Source organism: Clupea harengus, chromosome 25 (assembly GCF_900700415.2).
Source record: "Clupea harengus chromosome 25, Ch_v2.0.2, whole genome shotgun sequence".
Taxonomy (NCBI): Eukaryota; Metazoa; Chordata; class Actinopteri; order Clupeiformes; family Clupeidae; genus Clupea; species Clupea harengus.
The window spans coordinates 6,022,703-6,045,412 of NC_045176.1; the positions used below are offsets into that span (position 1 = coordinate 6,022,703).

Sequence of the window (22,710 nt, forward strand, 5' to 3'; positions counted from 1 at the left end):
AGAGAGTGTGAACAGAAAAGTGTTTGAGGAAAAAGTCTTCTCTTCAGTCATAACAGCTGGAATAAAATTCAGAAAGGCTGTTCTGTTATTATGCAACGTTCACATCTCTGGTTCCCCAGGCTTTCGACAGACTCTAACACCTCACTGTAGTGCCTTTTAGATCTGCAGTGAAGTGAAAAGACTCATTTCTGAAACCAGTGAGAACTGCTTCAGGTCACGGCATCCCAGGCATGCGCACCTCCACTGCTGTTTGACCTGCTAGTTGTGATGTGCCCATAGCAGGCCATCACGGCTGTGAGGGTGATGCCAGTGGGAGCCTGGCACACGGATATATGCCCATCCTCAGAGACTAGGTCACATGGGCATATGCCCATCCTCAGAGACTGCTTCACATGGGCATATGCCCATCCTCAGAGACTGGTTCACATGGGCATATGCCCATCCTCAGAGCTTGGCCTTCTGCTTTGTCTTCTTTAAACCTGGTAGCTGCCAGATTTGTGTCCCTTCCCTTTTACAGTAGCTTATGAATGAGTCTCTCTCTCATTTGAACTCATCTGCTGATGGCCTATCCAACATGCAACACCAGAGTAGACCTCTGGCATTACGAGAGGGCCCTGCTCAGGTACCGTGAAGTAAGGTATGAAGGACCTGCAGTGCCCTCATACTCATCAGCAGGTGGATCAATCAGATTCAGACTCCAGACACTAGGTTGTCCCATGAACCTCGACGACACAGGATGCAGACCACTTTTAAAGGTCGAGTCTGTGATTCTAATCCCATGCACTTGTTGTCAAATTCAGCAAATTTCTCCACACTGTCCTCCAGCTGTCCGTTCTGTGTCTGCGCTCAAACAGGCTGATGTTCGGACACAGTCCTGGCTTGGTAGATTGGAAACAAACACAGTGGCTTGGACAGAGCCGTATACAATTGAAGCTAATCAACACAGCGTCAGGAACACGGAAAGGAGGGGTGTCATTTGATCAAATGTGAGGTAAAATATCAACAACTTTTCACCAGAATCCTGGACTGAGCCTATAAGTCTTTTATACAGTCTGTATATTGGATGTATACTGTCTGTTTGATCTACATTTCTCAGGTAGCTATTGGAAGTCGTACCATGGGAAGGTATTGTGCCGGAGTTGTTTACCAACTCCATGCCGTCCCCTTTGAAATACCGAGTGTGAAACTGGGACGCCGACCCCACCGAGCTACGCCTCTCGCTGTTCTGCATGAACATTTCTCCTCCATCTCTTTAACGCCTCTCGCTGTTCTGCATGAACATTTCTCCTCCATCTCTATCTAACGTTCCGCTGAAAGCACAGCGTGGTGCCCAGTGAAACGCTCGTTTCCCAGATATGTCGGTCTGTTTTGGTCCATGGCAGACAAACAATCTTGCCTTGCCCCCGCAGGTGCACACCTGCGCAGCCTTTCACCCCCCCGGTCCACGGATGAACCCCAGCTGCACTCGCCGGGATCCTGTCTGGCCTCCAAAGTCTGTCTGTGCGTAATGTCTCCTTTCTTCCTTTTTGCACAGATAGAAAAAAAACTCTTAAAAAAAAAACCAGCCTGTCCTACTTAGACCACTCTGTCTCTTAAAGCGGCAGCCAGCTGTCCCCTTAAGACTCCGTGTGACCCCAGCAAACCAAGCCAACACAACAGGTCTGTGCCAGTGGGGTAGGTTGGTCGGCCGTGTTGCAAGGATCCCGGGGGTAACTATGCCTCCACAAACGGTTATTAAAACGGCTATTAATAGAATAAAAAAATCACTCACTCACACACACACTTTGTGAGCCATCATTCTGGTAACAAGCCAAGATCCTGCTGTGCTGCTCCTAAAGTGGACACAGCAGGGGGAGTGGAGAAAGTTTAGTGCTTTCTCTCTTTCCTTTTTTAAATGTATCGTTTTTCTTCTCTTCCCCCTCTACTTTTCTTTCTAACTCGCCTGCCTGCGTGCAGCTCTGCCCAGGTGTTTTAAGCCTAGTAACATGTGACGGCCCATACTACTGTGGAAGTGTGTGTGCAGTGTTTAAGCCCATACTCCTGTGGAAGTGTGTGTGCAGTGTTTAAGCCCATACTACTGTGGCAGTGTGTGTGCAGTGTTTAAGCCCATACTCCTGTGGAAGTGTGTGTGCAGTGTTTGAGCACATTCTACTGTGGAAGTATATGAGCCCATACTACTGTGGAAGTGTGTGAGCCGTGTTTAAGCCCATACTACTGTGGAAGTGTGTGAGCAGTGTTAAAGCCCATACTACTGTGGAAGTGTGTGTGCAGTGTTTGAGCCCATACTACTGTGGCAGTGCAGTGTTGGAGGAAGTGTGCACTGTGGAAGTGTGTGTGCAGTGTTTAAGCCCATACTACTGTGGAAGTGTGTGTGCAGTGTTTGAGCCCATACTACTGTGGAAGTGTGTGAGCCGTGTTTAAGCCCATACTACTGTGGAAGTGTGTGAGCCGTGTTTAAGCCCATACTACTGTGGAAGTGTGTGAGCAGTGTTTAAGCCCATACTACTGTGGAAGTGTGTGAGCCGTGTTTAAGCCCATACTACTGTGGAAGTGTGTGAGCAGTGTTTGAGCGTTTACATGGCTGAAGCTCTGTGCTGCCGAGGAGGAAGGACGCCTCGCTTTCTGCTCCCGCTTCCTCTACCTCTTCTCAGTTCTCATCATTTCTGCTCATAATGCTGTTCTGAGACTGTTGTGGTTGTTGTTGTTGTTGTTGTTGTTGTTGTTGTTGTTGTTGTTGTTGTGCCATTTGTCCTGGACAGTTTTTCGTTTTGCTTGATACAATTTAGTGATTGCCAGGCGCATCTCTTGACTGTTGCAGTCGAATGCATGGCTGCTCAGTGTGGCGTGTTGGCCCTAATGTGAGAGATCGCCCCCAGGTTTGTTTGTTTGGGTGTGGTGACTGCACGCTGGAGGGCATTCGTGTCTAATTCCCTGTAGTTTCACCCTCCCAACCCCCCTCTCCCGTTAGGGACATTGAAGCTACCTTTTCCCCCGAACCCTTGCAAACATCTGTTTGAGTAGTGGGATGAAGAAGGACAAGGAGTAGCAGATTTGTTGGGGGAGAGGGGTTTGATCACAGCCGAAGCTTCTTTTTCTGTGTCATACACAAGGGCTCTGCCAAATCCTCCCCCGCTGAGACGGGACAGATCTCTGATCTCCAGCTTAATTTTGCATTGGTGAGCGGCACAAACACAGGGCATCTGAGGGGCATCTGAGGGGCACAAATACAGGGCATCTGAGCTGCTATCAAAAAATCCATTGCTTCCTCGCTTCCTAAATATAGCCCTGCTCACGGAATCATACCTAGCCAAGGTTAGCGCCGCTGCCTCCACACCAGGCTGCACCGACAAGAGAGAGGAGGCCGTGCAAATGGACTATCCGGAGGTGTTTTTAGGTCATTGACGAGGCCCTTTGTTTATTGAATGATGTGAAGGGGCAGACCTTGGACATTGGATCAATGCGGCCCAGCCAGCGTTGAGAATCTCCGTCCATTCGTGAGTGATCACTAGGGGAAGTGTCAGTGGGCTGTGCCGGACACGTCTCTAAGCTGGGCTCTAATTGACCTCAGGCTCCTGCCTGTCACCAAGAGCAATGGATGCCGAGACCTAGGCTGCCCACAGGAAATTAGCCAGAAAAAAGACGATGTGGAAAAAGGAATTTAAATGACAAAACAAATATTACACCACCCTTGTTGTTGATGTTGCCTTGGGAATTACAACAAAAAAAAGATTTACAGAAAAATATCCTCTCGTGTAAATCCTCCTGTTCTCCTTGTGTCCATTCACATCTGTTGCTGTGGTACCAGTGCCTCCACACCCAGCTGTGTGTGTGTGTGTGTGTGTGTGTGTGTGTGTGTGTGTGTGTGTGTGTGTCTGTGTGAGAGAGTATGGGGGAAGGGATGAGGGGGTAATTGTAAGGGGCTGCTGATGTGGCCTGGCCAAGCGGGGGTGGGGGGTGTCCGCTGGGCTGGAGGATTAGGACAGTGGGGACTCTCCAGGGTGACATTAGCAGGTTGGGAGGAGGGGACACACACACACACACACACACACTCATACTCATACTCACTCACACTCGAATGTACACGGTGAACAGGAGCCACAGGCTGCGGTGATGATGCGTGGGTGTGGATGAGCTGAGCTGAGCTGGCGTCAGATGACTGCTTCATGTTTTGGACAAGTCAGTGCTGATGACTGGGAGAGGAGGGGGAAAAGAGAGGAGGGAAAAGAGAGGAGGGATGGATGGATGGAGGGAGGAAGGAAGGGAGGGAGGGAGGAGGAGGACGCTGTGCCATCTGAGCTGAATGTATAATCAAGCAGCTGCTGCTTCCGTCATGTGAGTGGTTGCTGCTCTCCAGAGAGGGAGAGGGAGAAGTAGAAACAGGCTCAAGGGGCGTCTGTGTGTGTGCGTGTGTGTGTGTGTGTGAGAGAGGGAGAAAGAGGGGGGGGGAGTGAGTGAGAGTAGCGAGTGAGAGCAGCGAGTGTGAGCAGCGAGTGAGAGCAGCGAGTGTGTGCGGGTTAATCTGGCTGCAGACAGAGCGAGAGAGAGAGAGAGATAGATAGAGAGAGGGATGGTGAGCGCTCTCTTCAGCGGCAGCAGGCACGCTGTGGCTGCTGTTCTGCCCCCACCTCCGCCTCCAGCTCTCCTGGCCACACAGAGGAAGAGCAGGTGGCATCAACGCTAACGTGTGACTGTCGTCCCGCATACCTGCACGTCTTCTGTTGCCTCTCACCGCACCGTCTTCTCTGAGGAGTCAGACCAGCAGCAGCAGCAGGCAGCAGCAGTGTTGGCGTCGGCAGCAGCAGTGAGCACGTCAGTCCGATCAGCAGCAGCAGCAGCAGCTCCGGTGTATTTTTAGCACACAGTGTCAGTGCCACAGGATAACGCCGACCTGCGCGCTGGCTCACGCGCTCTCTCTCTCTCTCTGTCTCTCTCCTGTCAGTCTTCTCTGTGATGTGTGTCGATTCTCTGTATGTGCTCTCTTACTCTCCTCTCCTCCTCTCTTCCCTTCTTCACCATGGCTGCAATGCATTGATGGCAGCTGTCACGGGGGATCACTAGTCTGGTAAGCTCACTGGGCGGTCGGCGGTCTTGAGACGCCTGGCTATTCTCTCGTCTCTTCCCGTGGCCGTCACGTCACGTCATGCATGCCTGTGCATTCGTTTGAGGAAAACTGACCGTGATCCTGTCTGTGTCTCTCTGTCTGTGCTGTCACCAGTGTTGCTCCCCCTACCCTGTTTGTTTGCGTGTGGCCGGTGCTGTTGCCATGTTGCATGTCACCGTGGTGCATGTTGCCTAGCGATCGTAGCAGTGCTGTAGCACTGGTACCTGTTTGATTTAGGGAGCTTAGCGGCTGAGCTGGATTCAGCTGGCACATTGAAATGCCTCGCCCCTTTCTTTTCTTTGTGCTCTTTTATTTTTTCTCGTCTCTCCATTTGTTGTGATCTCTCTCTCTCCCACACCCTCGTAAGGAACTTTGACCTGGTTGTTGTTGGCACACATGCTCGACTGTGACTGGCAATCTGGGGAGGAGTAAAGTTCCTTTCAGCTGATAGTGGCCCAGCAGTCTGGCATACGTAAGCTCTGCAGCCCGGCGCTACAGGTGAGCAGGAGCTAAAGTCCACCGCTTGCAGTGTCGGCGGCGGCGGCTGGAAACATTGTCGTGTCGTGTCGTGTAGTCGAGACATGATGAGCTTTTGAGGACAGGACCCCCTTAGCTATTCCACGTGCAGATTTAGTGGTCGTGCCGTTTGAGCATGAGTTGAACCGAGTTAGCATGTGACTTTGGAGAGGCCATTGTGCACCCGCCGCCAGCATGATCACCGAGGTCCGGTTCAGCGCCGTAGCGACCGCGGGCAGCCGGCCACGCCTGGCCTCCATCAGCCTGCGATCGCGTGCCGTCACTCCGCCGGTGGGTCAACGCCTGAAATCTGGAACCGACCGCTCCTCCCTACCTCTTTATTTATTCTTTTTTCCCCCCTTTTAAATCACTCGCTCCTGGCTTTTGTCTTTTATTTGCTTTGCTGTTTTTTCCCCCTCTAGATTGACATCTGTTGCTCCTCCGGCTCATAGCACTGGTCACCTGACTTGCCTTACTGTGATTAGGTTTGACAGGAAGCAGAGCCCTATCAGCGAGGAGATCCCTCCGATCCATATCTCACCCACGGCTGCTATTTCCAGCTCTTATCTAGCACCGCGGCTCAATACCACAGGGCCGTCGGTCCGTGTTGATTATCTGTTCTCACTGTGGTTGTTGCTGTCGTCTGATTTACTTGTATACCTTTAAAACATTTACATACGGGAAGGTTATACATTTTAGGTTGGTTTTATGTCTTTATCTGTGTTGTATATGAGCTCTATGTGTTTTGTGGTGTCCATACTGTAGTGATCTCCTCTCCTAGTGAATGTCTCCCACATGGTGCAACTGAGCACAACTCTTTGCTCTTGACCTGTGAAACTCCCACTCACAAGCTGCAGCGCAAATTATCCACCCACTCACATGCATAGACTCTCGCTTGCTTTCTCAACCACACATGCCTGCACACACACACACATGTGCGTACACACACACACACACACACACACACACACACACACACACACACACACACACACACAAAAACAAGTAGTTATGGCTGCTACAAACCCAAGATGTGCTGCTAATCTTAGGTGGACCCCTAATTTGAATCTCTTCCTTGTCTCCTCGCAGGCCTACTCCCAGGATGCCTACCTTAAAGGCCACGACCCCTACAGCGGCAACGCGCGTCACATCCCTCAGCCGCCCCCTGTATGCTACCCCCGAGTAGACGGTAAGCCCCCCTCAGGGATGGCCCAGGCGACCGAGAGCCCATCCCCGGGGGGGCTGCCACCACCAGAGCTGGGCTACCGTGTGGAGATTCCTGTGCCACCCTCCCCTCCCCCTCCCATGCCCATGCCCATGCCCATCTCCAAGGCGCAGACGGCCGTGTGCGTGTGCAGCGAGAGTGGCGTGCGGACGGTGGTGGTGCCGCCCGACGGCCACATGGGCCACCCGGGCCCCGGCCACAGGGCCGACTACATGATGATGGGCCCCGATCCGGTCCTGATCCGACCCCGGCCCGGCGTGGCGTCTGGCGGACGGCCCTCCTACCCCCACCCCCGCAAGGCGGACCTCTACCCGGCGTACCACGGCGATCCGTACGGCATGCAGCCGGTCCACTACCACCCGGCGGCCTCTGCCTCCCCCGGATCGCACCAGAACATCGACTGGCGCTCCTACCAGACCTACCGGGAGTACATCGACAACAAGGGGCTGCACACGTACGGCCGCAGCATCCAGGAGCGGCTGGACAGCCTGCGCGCCGCGACTCAGGGCGGCCATCTCGCCATGCCTTGTGGACCGCCTCCCCTCGCCCACGGGTGGGACCCCCGGCTGCGTCGCCGCAGCACGTCTCACGAGCGCTCCTACGCGGGGCCCCCCCTCCCGCCCCCCCCACGCAGCGCCTCCCAGGACCGGATGAGCGGCTCCGAACGGGCCAGGCATCACCATCACCCCGACTGGCCCCGCAGCGCGTCCCCAGGACGGCCTCGTCCGCAAAGCCCGTGCACACTCCACGGACTACGTCGAGCACATGGACCTGCACCAGCCTGCCGCCTGGCCGGCGGATCGGCGCATGTACGCGCGGGCCGAGCCCCAGCAGCGCCCCAGCAGGCAGTCCCTCCCGCCGCGGGCCCTCCTGCACCGGAGCCCGCCCGGGTACGGCCCAAACAGCAGCATGCGCGGCAGAGCCCAGATCGGCATCCGGACCGACATTCCCCCTCCCAACGTTCCCACGGAGAGGCCCTCCCGCCTGGGCATGAGCCTGACTCCCGAAACTGGCCCCAAAGACCCTAGAGTGGTGGGCAACCACCTGTCTCATCCGCCCCACCACCTCCAGCTGCAGCAGCAGCAGCAGCGTGCGCGAGCGGAGACGGCGGAGACGGGCCGAGAGAGGGACCGAGAGACGGGCCGAGAGAGGGACCTAGGGGTGGGGCTGCGCTCCTCTTCCTGCTCGTCGACCCCTCCCTCTCTGAGACAGCAGCACCAGAGAGGGGCGGGGGCTCTCAGGCCACACCTCCAGGACCAGCAGGGCCCAACCAATGGGCGCAGTGGACCAGTCGAGGGTGTAAAGATGCGTGAGAAGCCGCCCACTGGGTCGAAGAACGGGACTCCGCCGCTGAGGCACCCGTCCTACATCCTGGCGGTGAACGAGGCAGAGGGAGGTGCCAGTGGGCAGGCGGGCACAGGAGTGGCGGGCGTCGCAGGAGTGCCAGGCGTGTGCTGGCTGCCGAACGACGCCCGGCGCGAGGTTCAGATGAGAAGGATCGGCGAGCAGCTCAATGAGTCCTTCTCCAGCACATTGGACGAGTCGCTCGACTCCATTCCCTTCATTGGTGAGTCCTTGTGTGGTGGTGTGTGTTGTGTGTGTGTGTGTGTGTGTGTGTGTGTGTGTGTGTGTGTGTGTGTGTGTGTGTGTGGGGTGACTGTGCGCACACCCTTGAGTTCTACTCGACCCCCACCCGCATCAGGAATTAACTCTTGCCATGTGTGGTTGACTTCATGTGTGTGTGTATGTTCCTAACTTTGAATGTATGTGCAAGCATTCATGCATGCATACACACAGCAGAGAGTGCCGCTCTCCCGTTGCCATGGCAACAAGCAGCAAGGGCCCCCTTTCGTGCCTGTTGCGGCTGCCGTTGGGGTCGACGGCTGAGGACTGAAGATAGAGCGCTGTGGGCTGGGTGTGCGGGGGGGGTGGGGGGTAGTAATTGGCTGTGTTTGTGTAGCTGTGGAGACCTAATGACGGGGAAAACGAGGGACAGCGGTGTTTGTGGGGGGGGGGGGGAGCTGGGTGCTGTATAGCCAGTCATTAGTGCCTGGTGTTGTGGCTGTCCGCTGGCCTCTGTGCTGGGAGAGAGTGGGAGAGGGAGAGGGAGAGACTAATGACTTGATGGATGCGGTGCGTACATGTTACTCACTCGGCTAGCTCACTGCTTTCAGTGCAAAGGAGTCCGTCAAGGCTGTGAATGGACTGACAGTGAATGTTGTTGGGGATTGTAGTTTTATCCAGACTGCTTTTCTAGCTGGCTTGTCAGAAGTGGAGGCAACAGGCTGCATAGCTTGATGAGAGAGGAGGCATTTTAGCATTCAGCATTCACAAGAAGTTCTTTGAATGTGTTTGCTGCTTGCTTCTGTTAATGCTAGTATGAAATGATGGGTTTTCACTGGTCTGATTTTTTTTCCTCAAGATTTTTTATAGTAGCATCCCGTAGTAATGCCCCCGCATCCCAGGTAGTGAGGATAAATAAGATGGCATTTCAATAGCGTGTGAATGACCAGTCCCTTAAGCTTTACTAAGGGCGCCGCTTCATCTAGTCAGAGGTTTTTAAATATGCTAGCTGGAGGACACACTTAGCGTCATGTGAATGCTAGCTCAGATTTAATTGTGAAGCGCTGCACTGTATGAGTGTGTGCTACAGCAGAGCATGTCCTCCTTAATTTGCCTGAAATTGGGTGTCCCATTTTCCTGAGACTGATCCGCTCCTGTGTCTACAAAGGCTTGTGAATAGAGAACTGTTTTGATTATTTTAGGGCGTTTTTCTTTTTTTTTTTGTAATGTGAAGTGATCTTGCCTACACTGTTGGCACTGTCTTCACAGCTCCTGAAGGGACTTTCCACTTTCATTTAAAGGTGCAATGTGTAGGCTAATTTTTGTCTTAACTCTGTCTAGACCAACCATAATAGCTCATTCTGAAAAAAAACAATGAAAAGATAATTTTCACCAGTGTTCTACGCATCTTGATGCATTGCTTCGGTGATGAACCGTATGCTTTACATTTTCTCATGCCTTTGGAAGAACCTAGTTTTACGTCTCGAAGCATTTTAGTTTTTTGAGGATGAAAAACTCCCTATTGGACCTCTTTAAATCCCATAAGGAATTGTTCCACCTGTATGCGGAGTTAATAATGAAAACATCTTACTTGTTCCACCTGTATGCGGAATTAATAATGAAAACATCTTACAAAACATGTAAAGACATTTGCCAAACCTTTGGTAGGATCTCTTACCACTGCACCAGAAAAATACAAGATATAAGAACTTGTTGATTCCTCCATGTCATGGTTTTAGACGTGTGTGTGTGTGTGTGTGTGTGTGTGTGTGTGTGTGTGTGTGTGTGTGTGTGTACTACTGTCTTCTTATCTGTAGAAATCCTTAGTGTCCTGACTAGTGTGTGTGCTACTGTCTTCTTATCTGTAGGAATCCTTAGTGTCCTGGGTCAAACAAACTGCAATTTGAACAAATGGGTCAACGTACCTTAATTTAACGCAAATCTTTTTTCAGACATTTTTTGGAATAGATGTATTTGAAATGGCGTGATGGGGCTGTAACTGCTCTGGGTACATATCCTTGCCTGTTCACCCGTCAGATAGACTAGAGCAGATTGGCTGTAACTGCTCTGGGTACATATCCTTGCCTGTTTACCCGTCAGATAGACTAGAGTAGATTGGCTGTAACTGCTCTGGGTACAGTACCAGTCAAAAGTTTGGACACACCTTCTCATTTTTTGAGAAGTTTTTTCTTTACTTTTATTATTTTCTACATGGTAGATAACACTATTTTTGTTTAGTACATCATTCCATATGTGTTCTTTTGTAGTTTAAATGTCTTCAGTATTAATCTACAATGTAGAAAATAATAAAAGTAAAGAAAATTATTCTCAAACAAATTAAAGGTGTGTCCAAACTTTTGACTGGTACTGTACATATCCTTGCCCGTTCACCCGTCAAGCTATGCTGGTACCAAAGAGCCGAATCAGGGCAAGGCGCAGCCGGCAGATCTAAGTTAGGAATCGCTGCCGCAGTAGAACTGCTGCCCTCAGTACGTACACACTCCAGCCTAGATAGGCACTAATGGCTTTTGTCTGCTGTTTGCTCTGCTTGTCCTTAAAAGACCTGTTCCTGTTGTGAGGTGGAGGCAGTCCCGTCAGATGTGATTTGTGTTGCTGTAGACAACAGGGTTTGGCTAAGGAGACTGTATGGAATCTTGAATACTGGTCTGCTGTAAGGCCTACACCTGATATGGACATTTATTTAGCCAAAGCCACAAAGTCATTTTTTGTTTTAATTGGTCTCCTTTCTCTAGTGGAGATGGTATATAGATTCGTTTTTTCTTTTATGCAATTTCTGATGGTCTCAAACAAAGTGACAAGAAGCCATCTTAAATGAGTACCTTTTTGCTATGAAAGAAATCGGATGCTAGCTGTAGTTGCAGATGTATGCTTATCTTAGACAAACCAGTCGTAGATCCATCGTAGCACGACCATCAACAACTACAGATGTCTTGTCTCACGGCACATCAAAGCTTGAAAGCTTGCTATTTTGTTTGAATTTGACAGTTGCTGTATAGCTGTTACATTATCCACGCCACTAGTGCTGTCTTCAGCATGGTGGCACAGTGCCACTGTCTGAGGCAGCTGGACCCCAGCCTGAGGGGCAGCAGGTGTGAACACACAAAGCTCCCGTCACACGGGGCACACTGGGTCCAGTGGTGGCTCATGGGACAAAAGAGACTCAGAGCCCGTGGCCCTGGCGCCCATCAATAGCTTGTTTCACTGCTCGTCCCCCAGTGGTCTCGCCCCACTGCGTGAGGTCACTCTCCCCCGGCTCCCTCCAACACTGCTGCTGCTGGGCGCCAGCCGGTGAAGTCGAAGAAGAAAATTCACACCGTTTTTTCCTCTGAGGCTCTCGGTGGTGTGTTCGACTCGTAGCACTGGAAACATGAATTGATGCTGCCTCTCCCCATTGAAATCCAAACGCTGCCTGGATGGCTCAGAATGGATTTTTATACAACAAGCACGGAGGATGAAGCTATTTTGGTAGAGAGAGTAGCCTTGAGGAAACCACAGCAGTAGTGTTTTGCGCACATCTGATCTCGAGGCGAAGGTTCCCAATCGTTGTGATGGATTTAACCTGAACCATTTTTAAGCACCGACCACTAAACGTTGTGGTGAAGGAATACTCGCTGGTGGAGAGCGCTCTACGGCCTGTCTAAGCACTTGCATTCTCTTCGCTGTGCTCATATTTAATCACCAGAATGGAGGGTTAAAGTTCACTCAGCTGCCGTGGCTGTGAAGCCATGGCTTTCTGCGGGCAGTCTGAACGTAAACAGAAAAGGTGGTTTCTGGTGTTAGCGGTGGCTGTAATTTGGGAGTGGTGCGAGGACATGCTGCTGGCGGAGCGACTGTGGCGTCTGCCCTGGTCCTGGGTGGGCGACGGGGGCTGGTGCTCCTCCTGCACACAGTGCCAGAAGATCTACTTGCATCTGGAGGACCTTGACTCTCCCAACGGTGGGGTGAACACCATTTACAGTGCATAGAGAAATGATTAGGAATATGTCCGTCTGTGTGTAGCCCTGAAATGGTGTTTTTGGAGCCTGAAGGCTCTGCAGATTTACATTTACATTTAGTCATTTAGCAGACGCTTTTATCCAAAGCGACTTACAAGTTTGTATATACATTTTACATCTACACTGATGGCACACTGCACATCAGGAGCAATTAGGAGTTCAGTGTCTTGCTCAAGGACGCTTCGACAGTGGGAATCGAACTAGCAACCTTCTGATTACTAAACGACTTCTCTACCTCCTGAACCACTGTCGCCCCGCAAAACATACAACACAGAGTCTTTGGTGTGGAGACAAGTTCCTTCCAGAAGCCTGGGGGACTTTGCACACCTTCCCTCCGTCCCTCTTTGAGAGGTAGGCCAGGCCCAGAACCTTCCCTCCGTCCCTCTTTGAGAGGTAGGCCAGGCCCAGAACTAGGCCATCCACTTTAATTTTAGCTCCGCTGGCCCCCTGGCATCCCTTAGCAGCTTTGTACTCCGAGCTTTTTTAGGCTTTGGGCTGCAAAGGAGTTGGGAACTTTTTAGTTCTCACAGAAACGGGACATGTCAAATTTCTGGAGAGGGGACAAAGTATGTCCTCATTTTCACCAGCTCTGCTCTGCACTGCACGGCACTGACCATTTTAACTTTTTGCTGGAACGGTAGTCTGCCGTGCTGACGTTTTCGAAAACTAACCTAATAAGTTGTTTTCCATTGAGATTTTGTTTTGGCTGAGCTGAGCAATGTTTTGACTGCACTGAGGGTAGGAAAAGAGATATCTCCATATCCTGTCTCTTGCAGCCCCCATTTGAGGTGGAACACAAAAATAACAAAAACTGTAAGCTCATCTAAGATTTAAGCCTTTAAGATAACGAGTCGACAACTGGGACGTTTTTGTCCTGTAAACTTTTTCATCTTCAAGTCGAGTTCTTGTTTACCAACCAGTGGGAACCCAAACCGATTCTCGTGGTAGACAGAGCTTGTGCAGTTTACTTTTGTGAAGGCTTCATTGTGCTGAGTATTTAGGGCCCTTTGTGGAGAGGATTGTTAGTCATGGTATGGTGACGTATTCCTGTGTCATTCGAGATGGCGCCACAGGGGCTGTCTGCCTTTCTCAATCAAGGCTCATGCTTCGGAGAATTTGTTTGGAATTCATCTTCTCAATATACGGATTTGTACCATTGTGAGGAGACATGGCCACGTGTGCGCCTAAGAGGCCTGTATGACGTCTGGCCCTGCACGACCTCTGACCCTGTATGACCACTGGACCTGCACCCCTTATGCAGGTCTAGACTCCGAGGCCTGTATGACTCTGGCCTTGCACCCCTTATCCAGGTCTAGACTCCGAGGCCTGTATAACCACTGGCCCTTGCACCCCTTATGTAGGTCTAGACGGAGAGGGCACCGTGCAAATCTAAATTTCACACGCAAATACTCTGATTTATTGTCTGTCTGGAGCTTCTGTGTGTTTAGAAATGACACAATCACAGTTGCGTTCTCATGACGACCCCTGCTGCTCTGTTGATTCAGTCATGACAAGGGTGGAATGAAGGAGTCTATGGACTCAAATTTATATTACGGTATTTTTAACTGTATGGATGGTATTGGTATTATATCATGGTCTGATCATCTAAAGTTCATACATTTAATACTATTATATCTTTCCAGTGGCAACAGCACCAAAATTATGCATTTCAAAAATATTTTGAAACCTTTTAAATTAGTAAAATCAAGAAAGATTAAGGAATGAAAACTTTGTTTTTCATTAACATTATGAACATGAAACATGGCTTAAAGAGTTTCTCTCTTATAAACAGTTACAAGAAAACAATAATCATTATAAAGCCCCTAATTACTATCACAAATTACTCTGCATGACTGAAATAATAGGAAATTACAACTATTAATAACTGTTAAATAGCCATTAGCCCTCAGCCAGTGGTTCTTAGCCAGGTACACCAGCTTGTTGACATTTTCCGGCTTGAGGGATATCCTGGTGCATGGCATGACATTTAGTAATGGGAACATAACTTACACAGAAGACCTAGTCGGGGTGCGTCACCTACCTGTGTAGGGGTGTGTCACCTACCTGTGTTTGCTCGGCATTTTGTGGAGCTTTCCATTGTGTGCAAGGGCAAACTTGGAACAGCCCCAAAATGTCCACCATCGGCCAGAAATATATATTACATCTGTTCCATTTCAAAACCGGACATGGTTCTTAATCAGATTATTCAAAACGTTTGCAGTTTGCTGGTTACTTAGCCATCTCATGTGGTAATTGAAGGCAAGACATTTAAGCAGACTACTGGGAACTGATGTTGAATTCTCATGACAGCTGAAATTCTTGGAAATTCGTATGCTTTATTTCATCTTTTGAAAAATATCCAGGTATTTACAGTATTGACAGAATTCATGGGGTGGCATGACGTAGCACCGAAGACGACTATAAAACCACCTGTAGTGGAATGGAATATTGACTGTGTCTCTCTCCCTCGCTCTGCTTCCAGACGAGCCCGCGAGCCCCAGCGTCGACCGTGACGCCGCGCACATTCCAGCGTCTGTGGTCATCTCTGGCACTTCCGCCCCCTCTGCTGCCACGCCCAGCCCTGCCGCCTCGTCCCCCCTCATACGCCGACAGCTGTCACATGACCAAGGTAAACCCCACCCCTGATGAATATGCTGTGGGTTGTCCTCAGCACCTATACGATTATATATTATTTATTGTCATGTACTTTGTTTTGCTGCCTTCTGCCCCCCCCCCCCCCCCCCCCCTTTTTTGTGTGCTGGTTTCTATTTCAGAAAATGCTGTTTCTGTTCCCTTCTTTGGCCTGCTTACTTGGTCTTTCTGGGTCCCACCCTTTCGTTTTGCACTTCGTTTTGCACTCTATTTTATGTGTAACTGTTACTGTTAATATTCTTTGTCGGTTTGTACAATAAACAGTTCAGTGGACACGACATTGAAAACAGGTTCATCAAGGACTGTGAATCTTCACCACTGACCTGTTGATGCACTGCTTCTCATAAGACCACAATATCTGTAGTGTTTGTGCTCGTCCAGCTAAGGTCAAAGCATGGTCACCGTGACGGCAGTCACCGTGACGGCACGCCTGCCCCGTCTCACCCCTGTTTGTTTATTGTCTCCTGAATCAAGAATCTCTCAAAAATGCCATCCTGGAATCCCAGAATGGGACCAAGACGGAGCGGTCGAAGTCCTATGACGAAGGCCTGGACAACTACAGAGAGGAGGGCAGAGGGTGAGACTGACAGGATTGTGTTGAGCTATAGCAGTGTATTGTGTGTAGTTATAGTAGTGTGTGTGTTTGTGTATAGTTCTAGTAGTGTGTTGTTCTAGTAGTGTGTTGTGTGTAGTTCAAGTGTGTATGTGTGTGTGTAGTTCTAGTAGTGTGTTGTGTGTAGTTCTAGTGTGTATGTATACATACAAAAAAATCCTTATACGTCATTGACCCGTGTGTGTGTGTAGTTCTAGTAGGGTGTTGTGTGTAGTTCTAGTGTGTGTGTGTGTGTGTGTGTGTTGTGTGTAGTTCTAGTAGGATGTTGTGTGTAGTTCTAGTGTGTGTGTGTGTGTGTGTGTTGTGTGTTGTCTGGTTTGCTTAGCTCTGTTTGTTTATCTCTCCCCAGACGCTCCTCCTCTAAACACATGCCCAGTCTGAAGGTGTTCCGTAAGGTAAGATATCTCCCAGTCCCTTGAAGGTGTACAGCCACGACAGGGTACAGGCACAGTACCTTTAAAATTCCGCTGTCCTTATGCATCTTATCTCTGCAATTCTGTTATTTCTTAATGTGATGTAGAACTGAAATTGTTTGTGTGTGTGTGTGTGTGTGTGTGTGTGTGTGTGCGTGTGTGTGTGTGTGTGTGTGTGTGTGTGTGTGTGTGGATCAGGCTGTGGATGGACATAAGTCCTCAGAAGACTCGGGCTCCCGGAGAGACTCGTCCTCAGACGTCTTCGGTGACTCTTCAAAGGAGGGATGGTTGAACTTCAGGCAGCTGAACACCGACAAGAACAAGGTGTGAACTCCCCCGCTCACGTGACGTCTGTGCTGTTAAGCGCTCGGAGCTGATAAACAGCTTGGCACTTTTATCTAGCCCTTTTCCCCCACCATCCCTGGATCCCATTCATTTGGCTTAGTCTCACTGACACATGGTTATTCCCAGAGAGCTTCCTTGGTGTCTTTGTCATTAAAAGTTTAAAAGTGAAAGTTAAAGTTTATCATCAAAAGACTTTTGGGCAGGTGTTTTGTGGGGTAGCTGCGGCCCAGAAAAGCTTAAACTAATCAGGTCTCTCTTCTCACTGGCAGCGTGTGCGATAACCTGGGCCAGGGGGGGAGTGCGCCCTCTAGGGGTTTAAAGGCTTCCCATGAAATGGGGGGGCACCTGTAGTAATAACTCTCTCCCTCTCGGTCTGACCATCAGTCAGTGCGTTTTAGAAACCAATATGGCCAGAAATTTCACATTTACCTTAGTTAATTATGGTAAGGCTTGGGTTTCGTGACAGTCAAATGCCGTTTGGCTAAATGGGAAATTAAGAGCATTAATTGTAAGTCAGAATGTCCTGAAATGTCCAGTAGTTTGGCAATGAGGTGAATCTATGAAAATGAGCACTGCGGCTTGGAGACTTGAAAACATGTGCGAGTAGTAACCGGTGATAGGTCTTTGCACGTCACCCAGCTTCTTCACTCACATCTCCTGGTCTCCACGGTGGTTGCTCAACGACGCTTTATGAAAATACAGTCCTGGTCAGTTTTCCAACTCCGATGTCGTGGTACAAAGACATACAGAACTGTGTCCAGTTGTCTTGTTTGTCTTTCCCTACATGAGTCCAGTCCCAAATTGGGACTAATTTCATATTGAATTAAGTTGACAGATCTCTCTCTCTCTCCTCTTCCTCTCTCTCTCCTCTTCCTCTCCAGCGTGTGGGAGGCGGGACCCGAGGGTGGAAGCAGATGTACTCGGTCCTGCGAGGCCACTCCCTCTACCTCTACCGGGAGAAGAAGGAGTGCCTGGCCCACGCCAACTCTCAGCTGGAAGAGGTGCCCCAGCCAATCTGCATCAAGGCCTGCCTGATTGACATCTCCTACAGCGAGACCAAGCGCAAGAACGTGCTGCGGCTCACCACGTCCGACTGCGAGTACCTGTGCCAGGCGGAGAGCCGCGACGACATGCTGTCCTGGATCCGCGTCATCCAGGAGAACAGCAACCTGGACGAAGAGGTGAGCTCAGTGCTCAGTAGCGCTCCCTGCTGGCGGCATTTAAATACTGACCGCCACCTGCACGGAGGAAAGAAATGACATGACACCGGTTCTCAAGGAATTCAGTGGTTACATCAGGAAAGAATTTTTCTCAGCATAGACAGAACTTTAAAAGCATTGATGGGAAATTCAAAGAGCAGTTTGTCACTTCGATAAACACAAAATGTCTGATGTATTGTCTTATTGTATTATAACGTCACAGTAAGGGGAAATGTCAGCTCAGTAAATTATGTCAGGATGCCACACGGCCATTTTGACATGGTTTCACACACTGCACTAGACATTACTCACCCGGTGGTGGTATACAACATGAGCCCCCCGGGGATGAGGAATGCATTCGAATGTCATGCAGGAACATTCCCAAGATATATGATAAATGTTATGTCCCATTGTATATACTCACTATATAACCCCCAATGTGTAGTCATGAGGCATGTACTATCAGTTCAGCCAGGCTGGCCTCATCAGTCTCATGACACAGAATAAGGAGACGCATGACTATGGTTAATGACATCACACAGCACTCACAGAGTCGTAGACGCACACAGCACTTTCTCCATTGTGTTTTTGTCATATATGCGCTCACCCATCATGTGACCTGGTGGAACTTTTAGGAGATGGGCAAAAGAGATTATGCACAGTCTAGCATGATGAAATGAATTCCCATGGAATATTTACTTCAGAAGTGGTATGCTCTAGTAGAGATAGAGCGTTGCGTAACAGACTGAGAGTCTAAATGCCACTTCAGTAGTGTGAGGCAGTTTGTCCAGATGCCAGTGATCCTGGGAGATTTGTGTGTGTGTGTGTGTGTGTGTGTGCGCGTGTGTGCACACGCACTTCAGCTGAACTTTGCCTATTTTTTAGAACGCGACGATGACGAGCACAGACCTGATCAACCGCAAGATCAGAGAGTACACCCTGATGAGGTAATCAGTGCATATGTCCGCCATATGTGTGCGCTGTGTTTGAAGACATTTCTTCATAGTGATTTGAGTTTTGTGATGTTGAGAGGCCATCAATTAATGTGTTTGGGTGGTGTGAATGTGTTCTCGTGTGTGTGTGTGTGTGTGTGTGTGTGTGTGTGTGGGTGGTGTGAATGTGTTCTCTTGTGTCTGTGTGTGTGATTGTGTTGCAGTGCTCCTAGCAAGAGCAAGAGTCAAAGCCCCCACTCCCCCAAATACGAGGACAGAAAGAGCTACAGTAAAGGTAACACTCAGATACACCCTTACGGTCCTGTCCTCTCCCGCAGACACACACACTCATCTCTCACTCTCATTCTAACACACCGCTATTCCTAGACATGCACACACTCATCTCTCACTCTCATTCCAGCACACACTCATGTCTCACTCTCATTCCAGCACACACTCATGTCTCACTCTCATTCTAGCACACAGCTATTCATAGACATGCACACACTCATCTCTCACTCTCATTCCAGCACACAGCTCCTAATAGACACACACACTCATCTCTCTTTCCTGTTTCTTCACTCTTGATTATATCTTGCATCTCTGAAGTGTTAACACATCTGTCTCTCTGTGTGTGTGTGTGTGTGTGTGTGTGTGTGTGTGTGTGTGTGTGTGTGTGTGTGTGTGTGTGTGTGTGTGCACGCGCGCATCAGATGACTCAAGCCCTCCGCGAGACAAAGCTGCGTGGAGGAGGGGGATCCCTGGCCTTATGAGAAAGACTGAGAAGAAGCCCACGGCTGGGATCACCTTTGGGGTGCGCCTGGACAACTGTCCCCCTGCACGGTTGAACAGAGTAAGACCTGTGTGTGTGTGTGTGGTTGGGGGATAGAGGGGAAACTAGGGCTGTTGTGCAGAAATGCCAAGTGTTGTAAATGCAGCCAGAACTGATAATTGTGTATAGTGCTTCATTAAATGTCAGTCTGCCACAAGGCATATTGAATATTTATGATCTTAAGTTACATAATAGCACGTGTCCACACAAATGTACTGTCCTTGAGTGGTTGTGTGTAAGAGAGTGTGCTTTTAAAGAATAAGAAGCATTTCTAATCCTTCATTGGGTGTATCTGTCTGTGTGTTTGTATGTGTCTGTCTGTCTGTGTGTGTGTGTGTGTGTGTGTGTGTGTGTGTGTGTGTCTGTAGTTTGTGCCGCTAATCGTGGAGGTGTGCTGTACGCTGGTGGAGGAGCGCGGGCTGGACTACACAGGCATCTACCGCGTCCCCGGCAACAACGCCGCCATCTCCAGCATGCAGGAGGAGCTGGACACCAAAGGCATGGGTGACATCGACATCGAGGAGGATGTGAGTGGCTCCACAGAGCATCGCCAGAGTGTGTGTCTGTGTCTCTCTGTGTGTGTGTGTGTGTGTGTGTGTGTGTGTGTGTGTGTGTGTGTGTGTGTCCACAGAGCATCGCCAGAGTGATGCAGAGGGCTGGGAGTGGCTCTCAGTGGCTCCACAGAGCATCGCCAGAGTGATGCAGAGGGCTGGGAGTGTCTCTCAGTGGCTCCACACAGCATACCCAGAGTGATGCAGAGAGTTGGGAGTGTCTCGTATAGGCACCATCTTCACGAGCCACTGTTGACATGCTTTGGAATGTGGCGGTTGTGTCTCGTATGTCATGCAAAACCGTGTGGAATATATGTTAAAGTACAGATTTGGCCACAGTTAGTGGTTTAGTGATTGATTAATTAAAGCACAGTTAGTGGTTTAGTGATTGATTAATGCACTTCAAAGAGGTATCAGGATGTAGGCTCATATCAAAAGTGAAGACACCAGAAGGATCTAAAAATGGCGACGATTTAACCGAATATGATTGGTTCTGGGCGGACCTGGCTGGTTTTGTGTTTACCGAATGCTCTGGCTCCAAAAAGCACTTACTGCGCAGACTCTGGCTGCCATTTTGGCAATATGGGCTTCATCTTCGTGACGTCAGTGCATGACGCCATGCTTGTTATTCATTGGGATGTACTGAAAGGCACATGTTGCATGTCATTTCCTTTCTTGTTTTTCATGTATGGCCACAGTTCATGCTGGCTAGGTGGTCACTGCATCTTGTTTGTTTTCTTTCAGAAATGGCGGGACCTCAATGTTATCAGCAGCCTCCTGAAATCCTTCTTTAGGAAGCTTCCGGAACCATTGTTTACAAATGGTATGCTCCCCAAAAATCACTTAATTTTGAGATGCAAAAGGGTGTAGAAGCACTCTGAACAAATGTTATGTTGCAAATAGAGAAATAAAATAGTACAGAATATGATATTCATATATTACTCATGTTGTACAAGTATGCCCCCTGGTGGAGAATCTGCGAAAAAGCTGTTGAAAATATTTAGAATCTAGATGTTGTGTAGTGATCGTTCTGTTCTGATCTTTGCACCCCCCCCCCTTTCCTTATGCTTGCAGAGAAATATGAAGATTTTATCGATGCCAACAGGACACCAGATGCTGTTAAAAGGCTGAAAGAGCTAAAAAGGCTGGTAAGTTTCACACAAACCCCATAGTAAGGGATTATACCGCAGGCCGCTGCTGAGCTGCAGACTCATGCGTGCCCCTTATTCTTATTCCAGATCCATGAGTTGCCAGACCATCACTATGAAACGCTCAAGTACCTCTCGGGGCATCTGAAGGCCGTGTCTGAGAACTGCGAGAAGAATAAGGTAGGGGAAACATGCACTGACAGGAAAGCATCCTCAATGGCAGTGTGAGGCCCCCCCCCTATAGAGCTGGGTTTGCCCCTGAGGCCCAAATGGAAGAGCAATCATGGGCTTCATAAAATGTGCCCGTTCTCGAAGTTATGAGTTGCTTTGATCAAGAACGCCAAGTGAATGAACACAAATGCCTTGTAAACAACATTGAAACCTCACAAGCTTGTTTTGAGCTGAGAACATTTTTGCACGATGCATGTGAAGGATTCACCTCACCTGTGTGTGTGTGTGTGTGTGTGTGTGTCTCTATACACACAGATGGAGCCACGGAACTTGGCCATTGTCTTTGGCCCCACGCTGGTGCGGACATCAGACGACAACATGACCCACATGGTCACTCACATGCCAGACCAGTACAAGATAGTGGAGACCCTCATCCAGCATGTGAGGACGCGTCCCTTCGTCCGTCTCTCTTCGTCTCTGTCTCATTGTCCCAGCACTCAGTGCTGCTTGTGTAGTCTGTGGAGGAATGACACACTCTCTCTCTCTCTCTCTCTCTCTCTCTCTCTCTCTCTCTTCTAGTGTGACTGGTTCTTCAATGAAGAAGGAGAGGAGGAACCAATAGTATGTATCCCTGTGCTCTCACGTTGTCTGGGGAACATATTGTGTCTCGCGCACGCAATCCTCGTGTTGTGTCCCAGCATCGCACACATTACGGCAATAACTGTGAACCATAAGTCATCGGGGTGCAAACCTGTTTTGGGTGCTGTGCCCTGCAGGTGATGCGTGCTGTCAGTTAATGAGGTCGCGTGTGATTGATTGACTGTTCCTGTTCTTGTCCCTCAGGCGGTGGAGTTGTACAGCGCGGTGCAGTCCCAACCGGTCCCCAACATTGACCATCTGCTCCCCAACATCGGACGCACCGCCGCCTCTGCAGGAGAAGTCTCAGGTAACCTCAGCAGTGCCTCTCCCCGCGCAGTGCATGTCAGTGAGGGAGGACAGCACAGACAGGACAGGACAGGACAGGACGGGTAGTTTCAGTAGCATTGTGGGAAATGTATTCATATTGAGTCTGAGTGATGGGCTGTGCATGTGTGGTTATAGACTTGTGTGACTAGAGTCCTTAGGAAGATTAACATTCAGTTTTCTACATCTCGCTCCTATAAAATGTCTTAAATACACAAGCTATTGGGCTGAAGCCACCCGATACTATTTTAGCAATTTTTCACTGGGCAGTTTTTGAAGCAACATCCATATGAAAAATTGATGAAAATAGTGCATTCATGTGAAGATCTGTAGCCCCTGTGTTGGGTTTTCTGTTCTGTTTCTTTGCCATTGGTTTGGTTTGGCCTCTGTGGACGTCCTCCCATCGCCCCGTCATAATTTCTCATTTCTTTGTTCTTCCTCCTCTTCCGTTGAGATTTTTCTCCTTATTT

General features: G+C 49.5%; 1 protein-coding gene across 1 annotated transcript in view; it reads left to right on the forward strand.

Annotated features, from left to right (window-relative positions):
• Nucleotides 1–22,710, forward strand: part of arhgap21b (Rho GTPase activating protein 21b) — a 53,724-nt gene that overhangs the window by 23,562 nt on the left and 7,452 nt on the right. Inside the window, 17 exon segments of the mRNA XM_031562755.2 lie at nucleotides 6,707–7,607; nucleotides 7,609–8,409; nucleotides 14,904–15,050; nucleotides 15,548–15,650; nucleotides 16,036–16,081; nucleotides 16,298–16,423; nucleotides 17,326–17,625; nucleotides 18,529–18,590; nucleotides 18,800–18,870; nucleotides 19,289–19,428; nucleotides 19,776–19,934; nucleotides 20,703–20,781; nucleotides 21,033–21,106; nucleotides 21,197–21,286; nucleotides 21,593–21,718; nucleotides 21,857–21,898; nucleotides 22,121–22,223. Coding sequence (XP_031418615.1) covers nucleotides 6,707–7,607; nucleotides 7,609–8,409; nucleotides 14,904–15,050; nucleotides 15,548–15,650; nucleotides 16,036–16,081; nucleotides 16,298–16,423; nucleotides 17,326–17,625; nucleotides 18,529–18,590; nucleotides 18,800–18,870; nucleotides 19,289–19,428; nucleotides 19,776–19,934; nucleotides 20,703–20,781; nucleotides 21,033–21,106; nucleotides 21,197–21,286; nucleotides 21,593–21,718; nucleotides 21,857–21,898; nucleotides 22,121–22,223 — 3,370 coding nt within the window.